General features: G+C 37.0%; 1 protein-coding gene across 1 annotated transcript in view; it reads left to right on the forward strand.

The window, feature by feature from the left end:
- Positions 1-24,438, forward strand: part of EFCAB6 (EF-hand calcium binding domain 6) — a 104,482-nt gene that overhangs the window by 15,891 nt on the left and 64,153 nt on the right. The window contains 6 exon segments of the mRNA XM_034063333.1: positions 3,569-3,632; positions 10,167-10,315; positions 15,424-15,520; positions 22,031-22,143; positions 22,145-22,192; positions 22,244-22,308. Of these exon segments, the coding sequence (XP_033919224.1) occupies positions 3,569-3,632; positions 10,167-10,315; positions 15,424-15,520; positions 22,031-22,143; positions 22,145-22,192; positions 22,244-22,308 (536 nt within the window).

Genomic DNA, 24,438 nt, shown 5'->3' on the forward strand with positions numbered 1-24,438 from the left:
TAATGATAAAGGAAATAACAAGGGAAGAGAATGCAACACCTCACCTCCAGCTGACCGATAACTCACCCCACCCCTCCCAGCCTAGTGAGTCCAACCCCGCAGTGCACTGGCCTTTCCGGGTAACTCTCAGTTACATCCTGGCCATGACGTGCTGTGGTATGGAATACCTCTTTGGCTAGCCTGGGTCAGGTGTCCTGTCTCTGCTTCCTTTCAGCTTCCCCTCCTCCCTGGCAGAGCATGAGACTCAGAAAGTCCTTGGTCAGCCTAAACATTTGAGCAGTAACTAAAAACATCGGTGTTATCACTGCTGTTCCCAGCCCAAAAGTCAAAATACAGCGCTGCATCAGCTACTAAGAAGGAGAAAAAATGACTGCTACTGCTAAACCCAGGACAATACTCCACTTATAATTCATTCTTTCTGCATTGATCTAGAAAAACCCTCTAACTCAATATCATTCTTTGGACCAAGTACTGCTGCCACTTTTCTTCCTCCTGTCCCTTCACAGTGTGGTCTCCTGATTGATTTCTGCTCTTGGACTCTGCAGCTGTTCCTGATTCAAGCCAGAGCATGCTGAATATTTGCCTTGGATTGATTAACAAACATTTTTTTCCCATAATACTGTTATGGTTGTTCTGGGACACTCTGTCAAGTCTCTCAATTAACTTTAATGGACTTTGGACCAGTCCTGTAATTATTAAGAGGTCTTTTTCTGTCACGATCCTGACACAAGGCACTGCCCATATGTATATTTTGGGCTGGGGACACTTTGTAGTTAGGGGAAAATATTAATTTCTGGAGATGTGTTTTGGATCCACACACTCTGCCAGACAGCTCTGTTTGTGTTCATTGCATTTCTTTTAGATAGGTCAGCCCAGCTCCAGAGAGACAAAACAGTTGTATTACATCACCACAAGGATATTAAAGCATTTATGGAAAAAAATACCCAAACCAACCAACCCAGAACTCTAACAGCCCTGAAACCTGCTCTCTGCTAGGGAGAAGTAAACCATTTCTGGATGGACCTCCCATTTAAAGATTTACTTGACTCTGAAAAATGAAACTCTCCTTAAGACCAGATCTCAGGACTTCGGTTTTTAGGTTTTTACAGTTGGGCAGTCTTGATTATCTAAGCCTGGCAGTAAGGAAAGTGACTCAGGGTTCATATCAAGGATAAATTCTTCAGTTTTGTGGGAAAAACAACCATGAACTACATATATATATATAACTATTTCCTTGAGATCCCAATGATGTCCTGAATTCATTGCAACCAGGCAATACAAACTTTCACTATCACAAAAAATGACTGGAAACATAGAAACAAAACCAATCTGACTTCTTCCTCTATGTGGTAACTTGATTTAATTTTAAAATCAGAGAAAGAAAAGGGATATGGCAGGAATTTTTCAATATTGAACTTAAAAGCTTTTTCTTAAAAGTCACATGCTCAAGATGAAGGTGTCCCTAGGCACCTTTAATGTACTCATGTGGCAGTTATGCAGCAAATAACTCACGGTTATTTTCTTTGGCAGTGATTTCAGAGCAAATCTGTGTAAAGAGTGATTTCTTTTCCTTGAACAATGGGTTGGATTCATAAAAAGTATAATGGGTATGTTTGTTGGTTTTTCAATTTTAACAATTAGGAAGTATTTGTATGTGTGTAAACATAGAAAGTAGGAAAAATAATGAATAGTTTTACTTACAATTATCATATTTTGATACTTAGGAAACCAGAAGGCATTTCTATGCTTATTAAATGTGCATTGTCAACTTCAATTTTTTGAAAATTGCTAACTAAAAAACCAATTTTGGATGAAGCATTGCTTAAGAAATACTTACTGAAATTAAAAGTAAACACAGGCTTTAAAACATAGAGAACAATATTTGTGCTTAGAATCATAGAGTAGTTTGGGTTTAAAATCATTACTCCTTATCCTATCACAACATTAAAAAGTCTGTCCCCATCTTTCTTGTAAGATCTATCAGATTTTTATAAGCTCACTTGTGTAATAGTCTTAGCACTAAAATATGTACTAGCCTTTAATCAAAACTTGTGTAAAGATCTCTCACTGTGGATTTGGCCACTCCAAATGCATTCATGGATTCAAGAATATTCAAGGATTCAAGAATATCATGGCTGCACAGGACTGGATGCTTCAGCCTATCACAGCCAAAACTAGCAGTAAAGTTAAATAGCTGGGATCTGTGTGCTCTGAAAGACCATGTGCTTGCAAGAACAGGGCTTTAGAGAGAGTCTGATTCAGTGCCCCTTGACTGTAATGGACGTATTTGCACTGTTTTCAACTGATTTCAATCCAGTCCTTCCATCTTGGGTGTAGATAGGAAATGATGACCAAATTTAAGCAGGCACAGAGCATAAGCCAGTACCAAAATATTTTTTTTCAGATGATAACCTATGAATTGTTTTAGCTTATAAAAATGAGGAAATAAATAAGCAAGTCATAGAAATAAACAGCAAAATCATCTAAAGACAGGAAAGGCAAGGCAATCCAAGTCTCCTATTAATTTTTATAATGAAGATGGGCTCTATCTCAATTTTAATGGCTGCTGCAAAGGCCAGCTCAAATCTCCATTATTTACATGTTCAGACTGTATCCCATCCCTTCCGTAAGGATGTGGTTTATGGTACGCAAAGCATGATGGCAATCATTGCCTATTCATGGGGATCCTGTAAATCCTTTCTAGTCCAGAACTGGAGTGCAAAGAATAGAGGGGAAAAGTGCAATTTTGAACCAGTAATTAGTATTGTATTTGTTTATTAAAGAGTATTGGCTTTCCAGCCTTGATATATGCAGATCCATAACAAACCATTTAGTTCAAATCAGCAGAAATTGCCTGAAAGTAACAGTAGGAAGTACCTAGGGAAAGGACTGAAGCTGTTTTCATGTGACAGAAAAGAGAGTACCCCTGGGTTGCTTGAAAACAGTCACTAATGTAGGTTAATGACTGAAGAGTGTTCTTATTCTGAAATAAGACCATGGTAATTTGTGTATGTATCTGTTGTTTGTTGTAGGTTGGGGATTTTTGGTAGATAAAAAACTGAGCTGCAAACACGGGAGGATTTCAGATATTCCTAAAATGTGCCAAAGTAGCATTCCTGATACAGAGATTTACTATTAACCTCATCTTTCTCATGACATTTTCTAAAATAGAACTGTCAATCCCCAGATAATCCAACCACATGAATGTTTTTGAAGTATTCATTTTATTTTGAATATGTGTGAAAAGTTTGTTCAAAGTGGATCCAAATCTATCAATTTTATTAGATATGTTTCAACTGCATTTCACGTTAGAGCAATGTCTGTATATTCATTCTGTATTTCCATATGTACAACTCATAGCTAAAATAATCCTAAACCCTTTAAAATTTCCTTGAAAAGAAGTTCAAAGATAAACCTCACCCTCCAGTAAGACACAAAGAGAAGACTCAAGGGAATGTAGGATGTGAGGGAATAGCTGGGGGAAAGAAGTGAAGTCCTACATTAATTATGAATATACTCGTGGCATACCTGCATCAAAAACAGGTGTGTGGTTTATTGCGATAACCAGGTTAGCCTCACGTTTTGGGCAGGATCATAATTCAATTGTTACAAATGAGAAGCTGAGGCAAGAGGCAAGTCAATAAATTCCCAAGTTTATTAAATAAATTTAATATTGTAATTGGGCATTTCTGTCTTTCTGTGTCCCACAAAAGTGAAACTAATCATACCTTCACTCTTTGACATGCAAAACAAATAATATAGAGAAAGCCAAGGTATGTTACAGTGCAGCTCTCTTTTCTTGTCCCAAATGGAACTTGCCAAATGGCTAAACAGATTCTTTTTATCATCTAAATGGAATTTCCTCCCCCCACCATTTTGATGCGAGTAATGGGTTATGAATGGTGTGATCTGGCTTTTTGTTTTCATAAAATCTCTTCTACTATGAGTCTCTCCAAAAGGGTTAATATCCGAAAGATGTCTGGAAAAAAGTACTGAGCAGAGATAGGAATTGTACTTTCATACGCTGACAAAGTCAAAACCAGAGCACAAATTCACAACAGGTGCTCTCATTCCCAGGATGCTGGAAAATTGTTAAGCAGAAAAAAAACCCCCAACCCCCTAAAAAAGCCACAGTTGTGGTTCAAGGGGTGGTGCAGACGCTTTAGATCTTAATGTTAGCATACAATTGGTGTAGCCTTTGAAAAAGGAGTTTACAAAGTGACTGCATCATACGGTGTAGTATCTTCACTAAATAGGTGCATTCAAATATAAAAATAAGAGAATCTATTTCTGGTTTTGGAAAAAAATCATCAGGACTAAGAAGAGGATTTATTTTTTTTCAGACATGCTAAAATCAAACACAAGTTTTGTTGTATTTGAAGATTGTGGGACCAGTGCAAAGGAAGTTGAGATGTTCTAATGATGCCATTTTAGCTTTAGACTTTACAGATCCTCTTTATGCAATAGAATTACAATTTTCATTTTAAAAACTACATCTTTCTGGGTTTCATGATTAGGAAGATGAAACATGATCATGAGTCACAGCAGCATTTTCTGAAGGGGACTGGAATTTAATCTCATAGTACCTTGTGATAAACTGGCCCTGGTTTCTCTAACAAACTGTCATTCTGGAAGATGAAATCTGCCTATATTTTCAAAGTATTTGGATACAGTCTGATGGTGGCAAGGGTACACAGTATGAATAACTTCCCTCCTGATCAGGGAAATATCTAGGAAATAAATGCTTCAGAGACTAATTTCCAAGCTGTAGAAGTTAATTCTATGTGTAAATGGGTTCTAATTGCAGAGTGAGGTTCCCGTTTAATCCAGATGAAGCTGCTGCAATTTTTCTAGCCCACTATAATATCCAGACAACTTGCTGCAGAATTTAGGTGTGATTTATCATAAGTTACACTGGAATTTGTTTAAGAATATCATAATACTCTTATATTATTAGAAGAAAAATGTCCCTTTGCAGATATATTAAAATTCATGCTCATGTAGATGGCCAAGAAAATGGCACTGTATGTAGGATTTGAATGATATTATTCAGACAACTCGTATACTATAGGCAATCTTTGGCAGAGGAAAAAGAACAGAGAAAAATGCAGTGGGAAGCTAAAAAAAAGTAATTCACTGATTGTTTTTCACAATCTTTTACAATATTGTATTTCTAAATGCTTAATAAATATCCTATTTCTTCAATTCACTACCAGTATGATCTATAATAGCTGTGTTCTGTAAAAAATGGCTTCTTCTCTGGTCTCTGGAACCGTTATTGTGTTAGAGACTAATGTGATGGATTATAAAGAATTTCTGAAGAATTTTGGCATAAGTACAGACACAGTTAAAGAAAAAAGCACAGAAAATGAAGTTCCAGGTATGTGCTCAGAAGAGAAGTGGAAACTTATGTACTCCCTCTCTTTCCAGTTATATCATTAGTAGTATTCCTGTTGGCCTTGATGGATCTGGTTTGCAATTTTGTAGGACACTGATAGCCTCTGTTTCTCAGCAGAATCAACTAGGACAGGGAGGAAAAGAAAGCCAAGCCTTTGGCCTGGGAAATTTTACCAATGGTGTGTGAAAAGTGCCTTTGAAATCAAAATGTTACACATTACATGGGACAAAAAAAAAGAATAACACCATTATAAGCTTATAAACCCCAGATAAAGATCTTGTTACTGCACCTCGGAATCTTACAACACTTGGCAACCTCTGTTTTCACCCAGTATTTAATCATACAGTACTTTTCAGGTTCAGTAACTGTAACAAAGGACTTTCATTGAAAGACAGTGACAAAACGATGAGCTTAGGCTGGGAAGGTCGGTGACCATAGGATATTTTTTGTTAGCATGACTATAGTTTCAAGCATAGCAGCAACCTAACTTATTGGGAAGTTGGGAATGTCTTTGTAGGCATCCACTCAAAGAAGGATGTTTGAGAAGTATCAATGGTCAGTAATTAAGTCAGTTTGTGAATGGGTATGTACAGGTCCTCTCAAATGTAAGGGTCAGCATAGAATTAGGTACAGGGTGGCACAAGGGGTTATTCCTTAGTGAAAGGTGATTGGCATGGAGGACATGGGCCATGAAGACTTAAAATTAAATCATTAGCTTTTCTGTGGTTGTCTAGGGAAGAAAGTGTCATTGGTAAGAGCAGGATATGGTTGTTTTCCTAAAAGACAGAAAAAGCGTGTTTCAGTAATTCAGTTGCTGGATGAATGAAGGCAGTGAAGAGGCTCAGTACAAGGCATTTTCTTCATCACATATGTGCACACATGATACTTTGGCAGTAGGATTTTTCAGGAGTGTGAGCCTACGTCCTGGTTTCTGCTGGGATAGAATTATTTTTCTTGCTAGTAGCTGGCACAGTACTGTGTTTTCGCTTTTGTCTGAGAATAATGCTGATACATTACTGCTAATTACTTTTTCATTTATTTTTGTTTAATAAGAAGCATTTAAACTTACTGTGGCTTTTGCTGAAGGAAGCCAGCAAAGACTTATCTGTACTTTGCAGGCTAAAGAGCAGTAGCTTCAAAGACTGTCTCTCATTTCTACTACTCAAAATTTAGCGCTTAATGAAGAGAATTACAGAAGAATAAAACAAAATCTATCCTGGTCTAGAAAAGAGAATCCAGAAGTACAGAAGTCTGAATTATGATTTTCCTTTTCCTGACAAAAACTCTTTCCTTGGGTAGTAGGAGCTATTTTTGAACCGATTTTGTATAGATGGCCTGGTGTTCAAAGGCGTTGAATACCAACAGCTCACATTGGCTTCAGTAGGATCAGAAGAAGCTGAACCCTTTGGAAATCATTAAGTCAGAATATCTAGTATTTTACTAGTACTTTCTTCTCACCGTTTTATACAACCATGGATAAAACCACATGACTATATAGAGGTTGGTTTGTGCAGCACTATCAAAGATTGTTTTGAGACTATTACTAGAGGTAAATAGAAGTACCAAAAATAGAATTGGGCTTTTTCCTACATGGGTATTGAAATTGTGGAAAATAATTTTATTAATTAAGGCTCCTTCTCCTTCCTAGTGCTTGCTGTACCTAGCACTGTGTATGATTAAGCCTCTTAATTAGTTAATGGTGCCTGGGACACAACTTCTCACTCGATCTGCCATAGGATGCTTCAGACATTCAAAGACTTAGCTTGCGGGGTGCTCCTGCAGCCCTACTGTACTCACAGTGTCTTGAATTCACCTGCTGCCCTCTGATTCCCAGTTTCATCTTTCATCTACCCACTTTAAGAAGCAGACCTTTGTCCATGAAAAACACTTATGAAGAAATTACCAATCAACATTGATCTAAAAATAGATTCTAAAATCATCCAGATAAATTAGTAATAACCTCTGTGGTTCATTTCTGTGTTGCATAACTGAGTGATATTTGCTTAATAAATATTAATACACAAGCAAAACTAAATTGAAATAAAGCAGTTCTAAATGGAATTAAGCATTCACACAAATACTTTTCAAACATTTTGAGTAATAAAAGGTATAGCTTTATTTAAACAGGAAGGAAGATCTGTCTTTAGCAGGCCACTGAGTGAGCAGAGGGAACAGTGGAGAGTATATCCTAAACACATACTCTTAGTGTATAACATTCTCAAAATGCCTGTGCCTTGTCTGTCACAGTAATTGCTGCTGTGCTCTGAATTGAGTATAACAGATCCATCGCAGAATCGTTATCCCAAAGAGTGTATATGCCAACAGCACATTAAACAGCAGTATGCAGTAAACCACCATTACAGCCCATGTGCAATAAGTGTGCCACAGAACAGGTTTGGGTTTCGTGGTGGTTTATTTGATGGGGAATCATTAAAGAGAGCTGTTTGCCTTACAGTAACTGGAAGCTCTTCCAAGTATCGTGGGAGCTAAGATGAGACAATGAAATGGGAGTATGTGAAGCAAATGGAAAAGAACCTTTTCAAGGTCAGTAGTCATGTGTACTACCCAAAGTCTATAAGGACATTGTCCTCTACTTCCTGCGAAAATTTTTTGGTGATGGATCATTCTGTAAATATATTGAGAGAGGGAGTTAGTTTCTAGTAGTACTTCCTGATATGAAATGTAATAAAGTTACCTGTAAAGATTTTAAGTTATGTGTATTGTGATTTAAAAGAAATATTAAATGAAAAATAATTACAACAAATGCATAGCTTAGAGAACATAATTTGAAATACCGATCAAGTAGTTTTATTGAAATACAAGAAAATACAAGAATGTTGTATTTCAGGCTTGGTTTAGTCTGTTTGTACATAAAGATTCATCAAGTTAACAGAAACATTCTTAAAGAGTTTTATAAGGCTTTATTTCTTTGAAGCCAACAAAGCTGTGGACTTTGCTAAATCAGTTTTCTTAACACTAATCTGCTAGAAAATAAAAAAGAAGGAACAGAAGCAGAAGGAAGTTTTCCTACAGTCTTCACTGGTTAAGTGTGCTGTGACAGAGTGCAGTTTGGATAGCACTGAGAAGGCATTTAAGGAAAAGGTAATGGAGTGTCATTGGTACTTCAGAGTACATCAACAGGTGGAGAAGCTGAGCCAGGCATCACAGGAAAAGAAACCTGCCAAGCTTTGAGGCCAGTTAACTATATCAGCTTCTTTTATAAACAAATTCCATGCACAGGGCTTCTTGTTTGCTTTTGCAGCTGGTGAGCAGAAGCACCAGTTCTGTTTCATTTTGTGCATTCCAGTCTTGCTTATTAGAATAACAGCATTAAAAATGTATGTATTGGAACTCCAGATTCCTTAGGCTAAAACAAAATGAGAGTACATCAAGGCTTGATGTCTAAAATGCTTCATAATGTGAATTGCTAGATCACTCTGCCAGTTCAAAGTAAGGACTTTCACTGTGTAATGACTAGTTGTCGTTGTCTGACAATTATTTTCTGACCTGCATGAAATAAATTATTAGTGAATAGGTGCTACTACAGAAACACACTTTTTTATGTGAGATTGCAGGACTAGAATAGAGAACGGAGATGGATTAGACATGGCAAATCACCTCTCCACGTGCCCTTAAATATGATCTTAAGGGGGGAGTGTGATGGTGGAACGTAACTGTGTTCCACCTGCTTTCTGGGAAGGTGAAGAGAAAAATAGTTTTTCAACATTCACTCATGTGCTTCCATGCCATGAAAATCCTGACTCTAAAAAAGGAGAAGCTGATACTGTGCATTAAGACTGCGTATTCTACTACAAACTCAATTACAGAAGCCTGTAGCTGTGTCTTCTCAGTCATGAAAAGACAAGAGAGGAGGGACAAACAAGGCTATAGGGATATTCAACATCTTGACCCTTTTTCATCTTGGTTATCTTTGATGTGGAGGTCGAATCTCAGACTGGAAGCACATTACAACTCACCTCACAAGCCCTTCTAGTCCTTGATGTTTATTTTGGCCCTCTAAAGTCTCTCAATACATTATCTTTACACTGTGATTTCAGCAGTTTTGAATGAACAATAATCAGCTTAGAAGCAGATGGGGTACTTGCAAAAAAAGGCAGGGGGAGAAAAGCCTCAGGGATGCTCACAGTATTCAACAACCCAGTGTGAGCTAACATTTCAGAAAAACAAACCAGTCTTCCTATTGTTTCATGAGCCTTATCAAAATCTGCAGTAAGTCAACTTTCAGGCATTTTACAAGTCCCATAAGCAAAAACACATCCACATAGCTCCTTTGCAACAGCCCATGAATTAAGAAAAAACCCAAAGAAGTGTGTGATGTGTTTATACCACAGCTATGTTAACTCTTCAATGTCTTCTAACATTTTCCAGTATTCGATGTGCTAATGACCTATTTTTCATAAAGGGAACTTTGTACCAGGTTATACCACGGATGGTTTTAAAGTTATATTAAGACAGGTGCTATGAAGCAGTCAGATCCACCAGGTATTTTTAGCTCTGAATTTTGAGGCAGAGTTATTATTTGAGAAACTTGTCTAACTTGTCATTTGAGAGTGTGTGATTGGGAATACTGTTTTGTAGTGAGCTTATTAATTAAACATCTGACGTTCAGAGCATGCCAGTGTAACCTATTTGATCAGTTCACAGAGACAAACATTCAGAAAGGTCTTGTAAAAAATGCATTATTGTTTTAAAAGCTTCATGAACTTGATTTTTCTGAACAAAACACCATAAATTGTATTCATTACAGCTGTGTTCAGCCTATCAGGACATTGAAAAAACCTTCAGAGCAATTGATGTCAGTCAGAGTGGATTTGTGTCTCTGGATCGCTTGAAGTCAGTCATAAATGGTTTTATATTTCCTTTGTCAAATGAAATTTTTCAAGAGCTAATGAATGGGTAAGAATCATATTATTTTCTTAGGGGACATTTTTTAGCAGTGCTGCCTTATAACTTTATTATTGTTTTTTGTGACTACCATCATTAATTCATCTTACTTGTGCCTGTATCGCAGTATGTATGGCACAGCACGTAAAAGCTGGTACAGTTAGGCATAAAACCAGGGTTTTTTTTTCAGTAAGGTATATAGTTTTAATGGAGTAAAAGCTTTAAGTTACTGCTTTCTTACTTCTATTTGCTCACAAATTTGTATTTAGTTTCCTAAAGGGAGCATTCCTCTCTTGCATTCAAATGACTAGTGATGTGGGATGGTGTGAACTTGCTGGAAAAGCAGCTTCAAGACTGTTAGCACCATGTTCACATGGTGATAGTGTGACTCCACAAGCCTCTCCTTTTTAAATATGCTGGTGCAGTAAGTAAAAGAGAGGAAGAAGTGAAACTGAAGTAGATGAATGAAGCAATGCTGAAGGCTTTCACTCTGCACTGCTCATTACCAGTCACTGAAAAAGATAACTGAAGGGACAATTCTGTGCCACATAACAAAGCAATTTTATACTTGGAAACTTGAATTTTAACTAAAATGAGGCAAAAATATTTTGAACTGAGGTTTTGACATGGTAAATATTTTTATTACAGCTGCTGTGAAGGTTGAGGAATCATGCCAACTGCTGGATTCAATTCCATGTACATTTTTTATCTTAACCAGCCATCTTTGTAGTATTATGACCAAAACTCAAATCTTCCCTTGGGCAGTATAGTGTACAGAAGATAAATGGACATTAAACATTTTCCAGCCCAGCCTCAAGGATCTAAGCAGACAGAGTTTAGGCTACAAGACATTTTCCAAAATACACTTTCCTGACCATGATCACTTCAGCATATGCTGACTAGCTTCCCAAATTCACATTTCCTCTTCCAAGCCAAAATATCACAGGAGTGGATGTTTTTGTGGCTTTTGGTTAAATCGAGACCAGGATCGCTCATTATTAATCTTTTGTACTCAGAAACCATAAAGCGTGAGAAGAAAACTGACAGAATACACTTTATACTTGTTGGCAACAGTGCCAAGGGCATATGGGCAGCCAAAGAAAAAGGAAGAACAACTCTTGCACGTTTGTACTCCAAAATAGTGCTTACTTATAGTAGCAGAGCAAGGCACCCAAATCCTACAGTGTGAGGAGGCCAGTAACTAGATCATGCATTACTGCTTAATGATTCCATAATTTATAGTTTATCTATTTAAATTGTTGGAACAATTGAGTCGTCCATGTAAATAACCAGCTATTTTTTTTTCTCTATATGCACTAGTTAGCTGTAAAGAGCTCAGTGCAGATATACGTTTTATAGCAGCAGGTGCTGTATGAGAGTGTCATCTGCAGTAACCATATTGCTTTGTGCATTCAGCAGATAAATCTGATTTGCTTCTAGTCATTCACAGTGTGATATAACAAGGATCAACTATTACTTTGTAAAAAAATTGCTGCTATAGGTTTTTTTTCAATTAATGCCACTTGCTAGTGTAAATCTTAAAGTAAATCTTGCTCTTAAGAGCAGTTGCATAACTGAAGGATTTCTGCATGCATTTTTTCACTGGAGCTTTCTCTACCTTTCAAAATATATAGTGGCATTTTAATGATGCAGTAAACAGAAATGTTTAAGCCCATGTATGCCATATCTCTTAGGTGATATTTCTCAGATAATGTCATTCAGAAGCTCCATCAGGTGAATGGAGCAACAGCAAAAGTTTGTCATAGGCATCTTATTCTAACAATGAAGTAACTTCATCGTGTAGCTGATAATAAATGTAGGAGTAACTGATGGGCAAGGGATATGGTTTGAAGGTTTTTAAGATTCTATTTAAATAATATGACATGAGATGTGCCAGGGAGTTGTTTATAAGAAATAATACATTACAGCATTTTATGATTGTTTGAGGTATTTACATCTCATGGGTTCCTGATATAAAATTCAGGGTCCCTTGAAGTTGATGCAATTTTGCCTTAGACTTCAGCTAGGATTTCACCGTTGACTGGTTTAGGACCAGATTACCTATACACTTATCTCTCAGTGTATGTCCCCACTGCAGGAAGATCAAATACATCAGAGGCAGACCATTGAGGTGTACTTCATTCAAAGGACATCACTCATCTGAGTCCCAAATTCCCTGATTTCCATCACTTTTGTGCTTGAAAATTCTTTCTACTTAGAACTAAAACATTGTGAGCTTGAGGTTATATATAGAGTTGCAGAAACTGAATGAATTAATCCCACAGTATTTCAGCGTTCCCATGTGAGAAATATTTTGGTGATGTTTTGGAGCTTTCCTGTGAACTGTATCCCTCCACAGGCTGAGGGGTATGAGGGAAGGGAATTTTTGTCAACAACCGTGAGCAAATCATACTTGAGCAATATGAAGGCTTTGCCGATGGAAGGCCTAGCTCTACTAGCTCTAAGGTTCTTTTCTGATGGTTGCTGGGATTTCTAATTAGTGACTTTATGATATGAGGTAAATAAATTTGTTCAGTTTGTCAGGACTTTGGTGAACATGTCAGCTAAAAACACAAGAATTTTCAGCAGCAGAGGTATTTGTAATCTTTCTGTGTTATCCTCATGCTTCTTTAATTCGTGATTTGTATAAATGTATCAGATGCTAAAGCACTGATGGCGAAAAATCCCTACTAATGGCTGAAGGATCCCTACGATGATACATCACATTGTCTCACTAGGTATTCATTATGTTGCAGCTCTAATCATTCAATTCTTTTGGAAGTACTCTCTTTTGTATTTGGACATAACAATAAGCATACTTCCAAAAAGCCATGAAGAATTTATTTATATTACTTTAATAAATTAGCTGGCTTACTATAGTAGGTAAAACTATGGATTATCACTTACAATAGAAAAACATTTTCTTCTGGCCCTACAATGGAATGGTCTTCCTATGCCTCGGTTATATCTACCTATGGCATCTAAATATTGCATTTATTGCCCTTCTAGCAGAGCTTGAAATCTGAGAGCCAGTAGTTTAACTCTAAAAAAAATACTCCAAAGTCCTTGCTCGGGTTTTATTCAAACTGATTTAGCTTTATCTAAATGGGGGTTTCTTCAGTTTGATCCATAAAACTTAATACTGGGGAGCTCCTCCCCACCTCCCCTACCCCAGCCCCTGTGAAGGCCTGATTCATCCATTTCCATGCTAATACCTGCAAGATTAATGTGCAGTACTGACTAGCCACAGACAGAACTGGAAGAGCTCTACAATCCTTTACCTGTCTGTAGAACAGGGGATAACCACTGCACCTTGTGGACTGATCAATGGCACCACAAACATAATGTCACACCTTCACCCAATCGGATTAGTATTTCTTCCTAAATTCCCTTCAGCTCCCAGGATTTTGGCAATTGTCACTGCTAGTGTCTAAGAGGCAACTGTAGGGTGTCCGAGCAGGAAGGTGGAAATTGAGAGGTCTGTTGCTCTGATTGACACAGCTTTGGCTGGTTGCTCATTTTCAGTTTCAGAATTGCTCTCTACAGTGTGATTTGATTTGAGTGATTTAGTAGACCATAGATATTTGATTGTGAAGAGATCTCTGTTGGGGGATCAAAATAACAGTTGTTATCTTGGCCTTAATTTTAAAGATCATCTGTTATTTCATACTGTTTGTTTCGTATTTATTTATCCAAGACAAAAATTAAATATGAAATAACTATTCTTCCCACAGCTTTTTTTAAATAACCCGTCCCTCAATAGCATTGTTGGCAAAGCCCTTCCCTGCAGGGAATGAAATGGTTCCTGTTGTGAAATCCTAATGCTGGCACTGCCTCTCTCTTAATTTACCTCGAATCTCTGGTGCTTGGCCTTTCCGAGCCCTTCTTCTGGTCTCTGGTGCAATTGTGCTGCTTGTGAATGGGAGATGCTCAGCCCCTTGAGCCACTGCGCCATGGTGCATGCACAATACTAACAGGCAGGACCACTGTAAAAAGAGTCAGGTTCCCTCCCCACCCATTAAACACCCCATGCTGCCAGGTTGCAGTCAACCAAAGCCTGAATGCTGTGATTCTTGTAACTTGCTTTTTAGCTTTGTTAGCTGAGCTCAAGAAACTGCTGTGTAGTCCAAAAACTGGAGGTTTTTGTAAAAGATCCAGGAAGTTTGCGTACCTCTTGGTAATTTTTTAACTTTGTCCTATGCATCCTGGATTAGCAAATGCTCTAAACACCATCTGCCACCATTTTAAGGAGCATTAGGAGTTTTAAAAGCTTATCTGAGATGATTAGAGTAGCAAGTCAGCACGTTTCTGATAATATGTGAGGGGTGTAATTGCCTACAAAGCACCATCTGAAATAGCAGTGCATTTACCCGTGCTCATTAGAGCTTTCTACAGTACCATTCAAACTGAATAGGAGATATATCAGTGGTTGGGAGGGGTCATAGGATCAGGTCCTCCTTGATTTTAAAGTAATTATTCATGGAATATGATACTAGTTAACTTCTCATGATTTTCAATATAGTCTAGCACTTACAGTACTCTCAAAGTTTTCAAATTTGGATACAATGAACATCATAACATTTAAAAAACCCAACATACTATTCCCCCTAGTTTTTCTACAGTTATGTGTAAATAATGAGAAGGGATGCATTAAATACGATCTCATTCTAGACATCTGTAATGTCTATGCCTGAACTGCTCCTCCTAGACTCCATTTTATAGTCACTGGAGAAAAACAACGGGCAGGAATCATCTAATCAGTTTTAGATGTCTACTTTAGGGTGAGATGAATCCTGTCCTGAAAGTGCCTGTCTCTCCCCAGTGACTATAAAGAGAACTTACAGTGACTCACTCAGGTGCAGGCACGTACATTTGCTTAGATGAATTCTCACTTGGGGTCTAGCTCTTCCACAGCTAGAAATTTGGAATTGAAAAAATAAGTTGGCTCAGTTTGCAGAGTTAGTAACAGAGAAAAGCTATGCAAGCTAACTCTAATAATGAACGTTGCACACATTGATATTATAATGATGATGTGATTTTCTAATTCAAAATTCTTCTTGGAACATAGAGTGGTTTTATAAGAAAACGTTTTAAACCAGTTTTTGTTTTTTAGAAACCAGGCTTGGACTGAAAGCCACAGGTAAACTTGCTTGGCAACAATTCTTACAACAATTCCAGGGTCCTGGGAGAACCTTTGAAAACAGGCAGACAATTCCTGTGAGAAAAAAAAGCCACGAGGAAGTAGGAAGTTCCTTTTTTTATGCAAGTAACCTGTGGAATACATATATATGTAATACATAATGAGAAGTGTATCCAGTCAATGGTCACCCTTCATTAAATTTATTTAAAAAAATCTTTTGGCAATGCTTTCTCTAGGTGCACTCTTATTTTTAAATCCTATCAAACTCTGAGCCTTAATGAGTTGATTTGTTATTCCTGCTCTGAGAAGAAAATGATGAGCAAAAGAGGGTGAGACATGAAAGCATTGCAAAGACTGTCTTTTTTCCTCTTTCAGATTAAATCCAGCTAGAGGAGATGAAGCTTTCTCCAGTGAGTGACACTGTTCTTCAGAAGCGTGCAAATACATCCAAGATGCCTATCATTCTTTAAAGGAGGGATTCCTTATGCTCAATGAAGTAAGAGCAATTATTTTTAGGTGTTTCCTCAGTTAATTACTCTTACAGCTGAACATTTATGTCTTATATCTGCTTCTAAGTAGTCTGGTGGTTGCTGGTCTTTGTTTTCTGTTACCACAACAAGCAGAGTCTGGTTTTCAAGTTTCCTTAACATAGATACGTGCAACTGGGGACTAAATAATCTGTAACAACCTCTCTGATAAACAAAAATTATTGACCTCCTGCAGTTTCACTGGAAGTCACGTTGGACAGTTCTTTAATCATCCCTGTGGCTGCCTTTGAACCCCTGCTAGTTTTTCTGTATATTTCATGATATGTTATGACAGAAATGAGAATTGGTGCTTTCATAGAATTTGCACTAGTACCAGAAAAAAATAAGTAATATAACTTCTCAGATAGTGTTAAGTGTTCCCCTGTTTCTATATCCAAGGATTGCCCGAGTCCCTTGTGCCTAACATCATAGTGGCAATTTACTTATGCTTCGATTATACATTATGACCTGCAAATCTTTAAGAGTAACTGCTCCTTATAGTCAAGATCCCTCTTCTGTTCTGGCATATTTTCTCCATTTTTCATTGCAAGAATTCATTAGAAAGCTTATTCTTTCCTTGTGCTTATTCTTCCCAGTCATGCTGTTCTCTGTGGTTTGTTCTCTTCATCATTTTACCATTCCATTTGTCTTTCAGTTATCTACGGTTGTCTCATGTTTTAAAGCTTCTGGGCTGTTTTTTATTTTCTTTCAGGTTATTTGTGCATGTGTCTATGTATATATATGTATATAAGTATATATATAGAAAGAGACATGTTTACTCTGTTAGAGACACATGTATATGTGCATGGGTACATAAAAAGGATATATAGCATAGGGCTAAAAATCAGCTCCTACAAGACCGCATTTGAAACAGGCCTGCTTGAGAATGAGTTATTATCTACACTTCCATTTGAAGGTTTCTATTATCTGATTCTCTTATCTATCACACCTGTTTGATACCTATCATTTGCATCCACATTTCTAAGTCAAAATGGCATGCCACTAGGAATAAGTAAGGTGTACCATTGCCTTAGGCAGCAGACTGCTCCACGACAGTAGTGCAGGCAGGGACCCAATGCCTGTTTTGCCTCTGCTAGAGTCCTGGACAGCCCTATTAGCTTCTACTTCCAAGAGAGTGATCTAGATGTGTTAATTTGCAGCTGTTGGCATCCCTATGTTGGCTGGTACCACTGGTTATTTCATGTTAAGCATTATATCCTAATTATGCAGGGTTAATCTCCAAACCTGGCTCTGTGTTTCCTCTCCCCACCATTCCTCTTGCTCAGGGCTGTCTCTAGGCCTAAGTGGATCGCCTCCTATCAGTGCCTACAGCAGTTTGTCATGAAGTGTGGTAGCTCCCAGAAAAGCTGTTTTCCTTGTTGGTAAAATGAAATGTGATAACTATTGGCTTTGACACTTAATGAAGAGGGAATGAAATGAAAAATGTTCAGTCTCACATGATCAACACAAGAAAAGACTTCTTGGGTGTCATATTTCTTTTTCACACTAAGATCTGCATAGCAGTATTTAGCAAATACTATTCTCCTGCTAAGCTGCGGTATGCAATACTTCAACAGAGCAGTGACCTCACCAGTGAACTCATTATTAATGTCTAAACATATGTGAATTTGTAACATTCCTAAATATTTCTGTAACTGTGTGAGTGGGTATTCAGCTATTGTGCAAAACCCGTGTAAACCAAGTACATCTTAGAGTTAACAAGTTTCTTGCTCTTTTCTTTTTTTCAGGAGGTAGAAATAGATTTGAACTTGAATGTCTTCTGTTCCAGGACTTAAATATATCCATGTTCTTATCTAAAAGTTTTTAATAGATTCATGCAGCATGCTCCTGATTCTTCATCACATCCCTGCCCAGCCCACAAGCAGCTGCCTGCTCCCTTTTTCTTCTAACTGATGTTTTTTCGGAATTGCTCTTGATATGTTGGAGTCTAAAATGCTTCCAGTCCTGACCCGTTGAGCCATATTCTGAAAACAAAATCCCAGTCTAGTAGCAGTGTTTTCTAATGTGCACACTAGAAATGTAATGTTCTCTGCAGCTATACTACAAAATTGACTTTAACATATTGAACCAGATTGATGTTTTATAAAAGGATGAATGAAGCACCCTTTGATGTTCTTTCATGAGTCTTGCGATACTTTGTGATTCAGATCCTAGAAAAAAATAGTTACACAAGTGTTTCAACACTAAAGAATTAATAATTAAACAACTTCTCTAGCATTCTAGAATGTTTTCAGAAAGTTTCTTCATATATTTTGAAACAAAGAAACAAAAAGTCATTAAAATTATTTCAGTGGGCAATGTTCAATATAAATTAGTTGAGCTTTTTAAAAATAAGAAATATCATTACTATATGTAATTTTTATACATACCATTATATGGCATGCATTTTTTGATAGTTCTTGTTATTGATCAAAATGTTATGTCACAGTCACCTGAGGCATCGACATTTGTGTCATTTGAAGATGTGACATCAATTTTTATTATAAATTTCATGCTGTTACATCTCCTGCAAATTTAGAAATTTAAAACTACAGTATCAAGTTGCAATTTTTTACTTGCATTATTTAATTGATTTTTTTTTTGGCTTTTTGTCTCTTTTAAAAGGAGATTTCTCACCTCAGGGCAAGGAATTCAAGTATTTGAAAGTCTCCTAACTCAAGTCTTTAAATGCATCAGATTCGTAAAAGAAATTAAACTGTTTCTCTCTTGTACAGAAATGTGGCATCAGGCAAACTTTAGTGTTCCTAGCATTATAAAATGCTTAAAGGAACATACCTAGTTCTTTAATATTATATCTAAATACTACAGAACATAAATACTTATTTAACATTACATGGTGAAAGCGACTGATTGGTTGTGATTGACATTTAAATTAAAGATAGGCATTAATATGTGCAGGATAAGGCTACACCTTAATGCGAGATACAGCATTTTGAAAAAGAAGGGAGGTGTCCTAGTTGTCTACATCCAAATACACTGCTAAGCAATAAGTATACATCCCCATGGTCACTGTCCACCCAAGAGAAATTAGAGCTGAGGCACATATCTTCTGATAAAAGGATAAAATCAGTGTGATAGATAAAGTTAATGAGAATCAGAGCTGTGTAGCAATTATTATAAGCTCATATTATATAATATAAACAGAGAGTGCTATCATGTATTTGTGAAAGGTTATTAATCTGACAGGTAGACTGGAACTTAAATAAGGTATTGACAAAGTTGAGCCTACTGTGTTCACTCCAGTTTCAAAAGTACCGTCATCTGACTTTTCCTAGACTTTGGATTGCCTTTTCATGTTTATTTCTTGGGTATGAGCTTTTGATAAGAACTGTCTATTCTTACCGGTTCTGGGGCCCTCACGATGTACAGAACTGTACTAAAATGCCTTTCTGTCAGTTTTGATGGAATGTCATCATATGTACCTCCCATACACTGGACTGCGTGATCATCTCTTTAGTGGACAAGTTGGTTTTTTTATTACTTTGATTTGCTACATATTGCTCTTCCTAAATTGTGACTCTGTACTTCTAAATTGAATGAGCAAATAATAGAGTAAAAAATTAAAACGCTCAGTCTGGTTGACAGAAGCGAAAGGAGCACTGGGCATATCTTCAGAAGTACTATTGGCATTTTTTATTAGATGTTTTTATATAGATGATATATCACAATCCCTTTCTAATATAATTACATAAAGACTGTTCCTTTAAGCTCTGCAGTATTTCATCTATATACATACATATATGACCACAAAAAGAAAAAATTCACCTACCAGTTTATAGGAAAAGAAATCAGTTTAATACATTGCAGTAGATAATAATTATGCTTACAGCATTCAGGACGTGATTCAGTAATGCACTTTACTACATTATTTTAATTCATTTATTGGACTGGAGCATTACTGAATGAAATTGTTTACAAAGATAGAGGTACTGGAAATGGTGGAAAGACAGGCAGAAGAAAGAATTATTTAATCCCCAGCACCTGGAGCCTCCCACCGTGAAATAAATACTTGTGAGAATGGTTTATAATTATACATAACATCATGACTTTTGTTGGACTAGACCAGTACACCCTCAGTCACGTCACTGATGCTGGACTGACTGACTTAGGTAATGGCCTGGGCAATAAAATTAAATCATTTTGGGTAAATAAAATTGAACTTGCATGGTAGCCAAATAAGCAAATGCAACCTGCTTAATAAATCCTGATGCTGCAGATCTTAAGTTTCACATATTATCTAAGGTTTGAACAGATGTAATATATTTTTATCAAAACAGATATTTCATCTTCATGGGTAAGACCTAGGCATTCTACACAATTGTTTCTTGTAAAGTACAAGCTATCAGATTCCCTAACTTATTTACTGGGGGAAGTAGGTATATTATCAGGTTTTGCTTCCATATGATTTAATGCAGTGACAACAGTCTCTAAAGAAAATTCAAATACCAGATAGTAGCTTCACAAGACCATTATCTTTTGATTGCCAAACTTTAAAGTGTTTCCCAGACCGACTGATGAAGTAAATAATTGCTTATCCTCTATATTATTACTGCCACCCTGGATCTCTGTGGGGGACTAAAGGGAAATGGAATTTTCTTAGGGTGAATTTTATGAACAGAAAGATATTTGTCTAGTGCTTAGTCAAGGAAACTGAATCACTGAAGGAACTATTTACTCCTAATTTTTCTGTTATTGTTTCAAAGCCTTTATTTCACTTTCTTCTTTTCTCCCCATTATCTTTCCTCAGGTTTCTTTAGAGAAAATAAAGAAACAATTAAAAAAAAGAAAAAAAAGGAAAAAACTTCAGGAAGAAAATTAAAATTATAAAATACAACAGACAGTTGAAGGGAGGAGTTGGTACAAACCCGTATTTAAAACTTTCTCACATCATTTCTGGATATTTCTTGCATGGGAATTGAGAGAAAAAACTATGCCTTAAGTGCAGTAAAATAACAATAGCCTGTTTCTCCTGCATGAAGACATCCATTGCCCATTACCTTAAAGTCCAAATGAGCATCCATTGGCACAATAGTGTGACTGGGTACCCGGCCCTGGATAAAGATTCCTTCTGAGAGCTAACTGACCCTCAGAAGCCAGATCAAGAATGTCAACAGACCTAGCCTAGCACCATACCTGATTTAAAGGATGCATAAACAGGTACAAAGTAAGCATAAGAAAAGAAAGGAGGTCCAACAACAGTAGGTCTCAAGAGTTTCTGATTAACCAGCTGTCAACAGCCAGAATTTCTCAGTGCTCACCATGTACTTATAATTACATCTTTAACTGAAATCTCTGCAAGAACCCAAGTGTTTGCATTTACTTTGGTCTTACAGACTTATGGATGACATCTGACAACTGCAACCTTAGAAAAAGCTGTGTTCAGAATAAAAAAGTTTTAGTCAAGATTTTGGTTGTTGTTCTGAAGTTAATAATGAAGAAAATCCTGCCACAGATGTGAGAACACATCCACCTAATAAATTTAGGCTCATGTGCCATCTATGAATATGTTGAGAACTGTATTAGGATCTAATACAGACATTACTTGATGGACTTCTTTGTGGACTTAAAGCAATGGTTGAAGTACATGCTACAGCAACTTAGACTCGACTCAGCTGAGTAAAGTTTACTTTGACCCAGCATGTATTCAGTCAGACACAACTTTGTGTGAACACTGGTTAGAGACCAGATAAGTCATAAATTGCAGCTCATAAACTAACCCGAATGTGAGCTGGTCTGTGCAAAGCAAGTTTACATATCGATTTGCTTGTAGCACAGTTTATCAACGAACTAAATAATCTAACCCAAGGTAATGGAAAGATCATTTTAGTTTCATTCCCATAATTTTAGCCTTCCATCCAACAAGTATTCCACTTGTATGTTCACTGGGAACGGGAGTATATCCAGGCTATTGAAAAAGCTACAGGGTTGTCAGTTGTTGTAGGCCAGGATGATCTGTGAGTGTTGAATGCCATGTTGGAATCAGCATTGCTTTAGTAAATGCTATGTCTTTTTTATGTATGCTTTCTTTTTTTGTCTTAGAAACGAGATGGAAAGATCACAAGAAATTACCTTCATCATGTTTTATGTAACTTGGTGTTTCAAATGAAAAACAAAGACTTCCAGGACTTAATTGAGATAATTGATCCAGAACACATACCTTGACTACCATGAATTTTTAGGCTTGTTTAAGGAAAAAGAATGAGTAGAAAGTGTTTACTTTTAATTCTGTAATCATAACCTCTTTTATAATAGCTGTGGCAAAGCTGGTTATGTTTTGGTAAATTTTTATGCTCTGCATACAGTTGTTGCCAACATCAGTAAGGTCACATTTATACCAACAATGGAATAATCATAACCAGCACTTCAAGATTTTATTTCTTTTTTTCTGAAGCATCAACTGGAAACCAATCTCATACTTTTACTCCAGCAGAATCACTAGCTCACACCTGTGCATACAGCAGAGGAAGAACAGTAGTAGCACTTCTCAGCTTTCAGTTGTCAGATCTGTTTTGCCAGTATTTTGCTGTTTCTTGTTTTATCCTTTTTTTATAATACATCTTGGTTGAAAACATATGCTATACTACACAGACATTGCATATATTCTGGGTACAGCTCTGACACCTTCTGAATTTGCAGTCATCTTACAAGTTTTTTTCTTTAGAACCATTCACTGGAGGTACAGAGTGGTTTTATGCTGTGCATTGTCCATTTCTTTTGAGAGAAATAAATCAATATTTTTTGCTTACTAAATTATAGTAAGAAGCAGGTCAATCTCCAGTTTGCAAACCTACTTCCTAATATTAAGTTGCTCATAATTTTCAGTATCAACTTTTAGGTTTGCATTAGTATGTCAACTGACTAACTTCATATTTAGCTTTGTCTTAGGTAGTCTGGATAGTGTTTATGAGAGATACCAAAGGAGCACATTAGTGTCAAAAGAGATACTAGGTGCACAAAAAGAAGGTCCCATTAAACAGCCCTGAATGGTGTGCATTGCTTTGAAACACTTTGATTTTAGGAGCTGAAACAAGCTGCTTTCCACCCTGATTGATCAACAATAGCACCATTTGATGCAGCAGCTCAGGTCGCTTCCAGCTGGTTTTGAGAATAATGGTATGGCTGAAATTCTGGGGCAAACTTTAGTAGCTGTAAAATTAGCATGCTGGAGAAAATGCAAATGCTGACAGTGCCTACATGTGCAACTGATCTGCACACTAAGTGGGATTTACAAATTAAGCTGGTTAGACTCCAATTAGAGGTGTACACAGATTATTAGTCATTTTCTCATGGAAAATAAGCATCCCAGATGATGTTAGTGCTAGCATGAGGGAAGGCAGGTAAAGGAAATGTTAAGGATAACAGAACATTGCACCTTGGGATGAAATACCACCAGTGATCGCACAGTAGCCACGCATGATCTTGTCAGTTGTAGTTTCACACACAGGAAGTGATTCTGCCCAGAACAGTAGGTCTGTTCTGGGCTCTGTGGCTGGGTTTGTACCCCACTCTTTATGAAAAGTAGCTACGAATAAACCTGAGTGTCCGGGAATTCCTCTGTTGTGTGTAGTGGTGCCAGCTCCACTGAGTAGTGATGCCAGTTCCACCAACATGGCTCATCCTGTAGAAAAGACAGATTACAGGCTGTATTAATAAAAGAGGACAACTCTTTCAAGAAATATCTTCTTTTTTATCATTCCTCTAGGAAATTTTTTGGTCAGAGGAATCTTAAAAGCAGCAACAGGCAGAGCCAGAAACTGGAATCAGCCTAGGTCCCCAGTCACCTAAGACAACCCAAAGGGCATCTTAATGTCCTTCCTTTCACCTGAAAGCTTGCATAGTACAGTGTTTGGTCAGAACTTCAGTTATGCTGAGATTTGTTATCAAAATTGGATCCTGGTTTTGTTTCTTCTCAGAAACTTCTGGTTTTAATATACTCAATTTGCAAGTGAAAACCACTTTTATTCTAACTGCTAGTGCTCCAGACAGATCCTAAAGTGAGTTCAGTAAGCCAGATTTTGTCATTATTTTCCCCCTGTGCAAGCCCATTGTCTTCAAATTATGCCCTGAGTAAGCTGAGTGCCACTTGTAATTCATTCAGTCCTTGTGGATTTTGTTTTAGAGGACTGAGGGGAGAAACAGAAAAAGCTCTGTGTTAGTGTCAGTCAGTATACATGACTCTTCAGTCACTTAAAGAAACAGATGTATGAAGTGAGATATATGCTTTCTTGAAGTCACTTTTCAGTCAGTTTTCAGAACAAATATTTTCAAGGGTAAATCTTGGGCCTAATGCTGCATTATGCTTTGAAATTTGTACACTAAAATTATTTTAGTTGAACACAATTTTGTTTTAAATTAGATGGTTCATGAATAGCTTAATGAGACAAACCAAGCAAAGAAGCACACTCTTCTTGTAGCTTGCAATACTGTAAGTGGTAGCATACTCATTT

The sequence above is a fragment of the Melopsittacus undulatus genome, chromosome 5, assembly GCF_012275295.1.
Source record: "Melopsittacus undulatus isolate bMelUnd1 chromosome 5, bMelUnd1.mat.Z, whole genome shotgun sequence".
NCBI classification, from domain to species: Eukaryota; Metazoa; Chordata; class Aves; order Psittaciformes; family Psittaculidae; genus Melopsittacus; species Melopsittacus undulatus.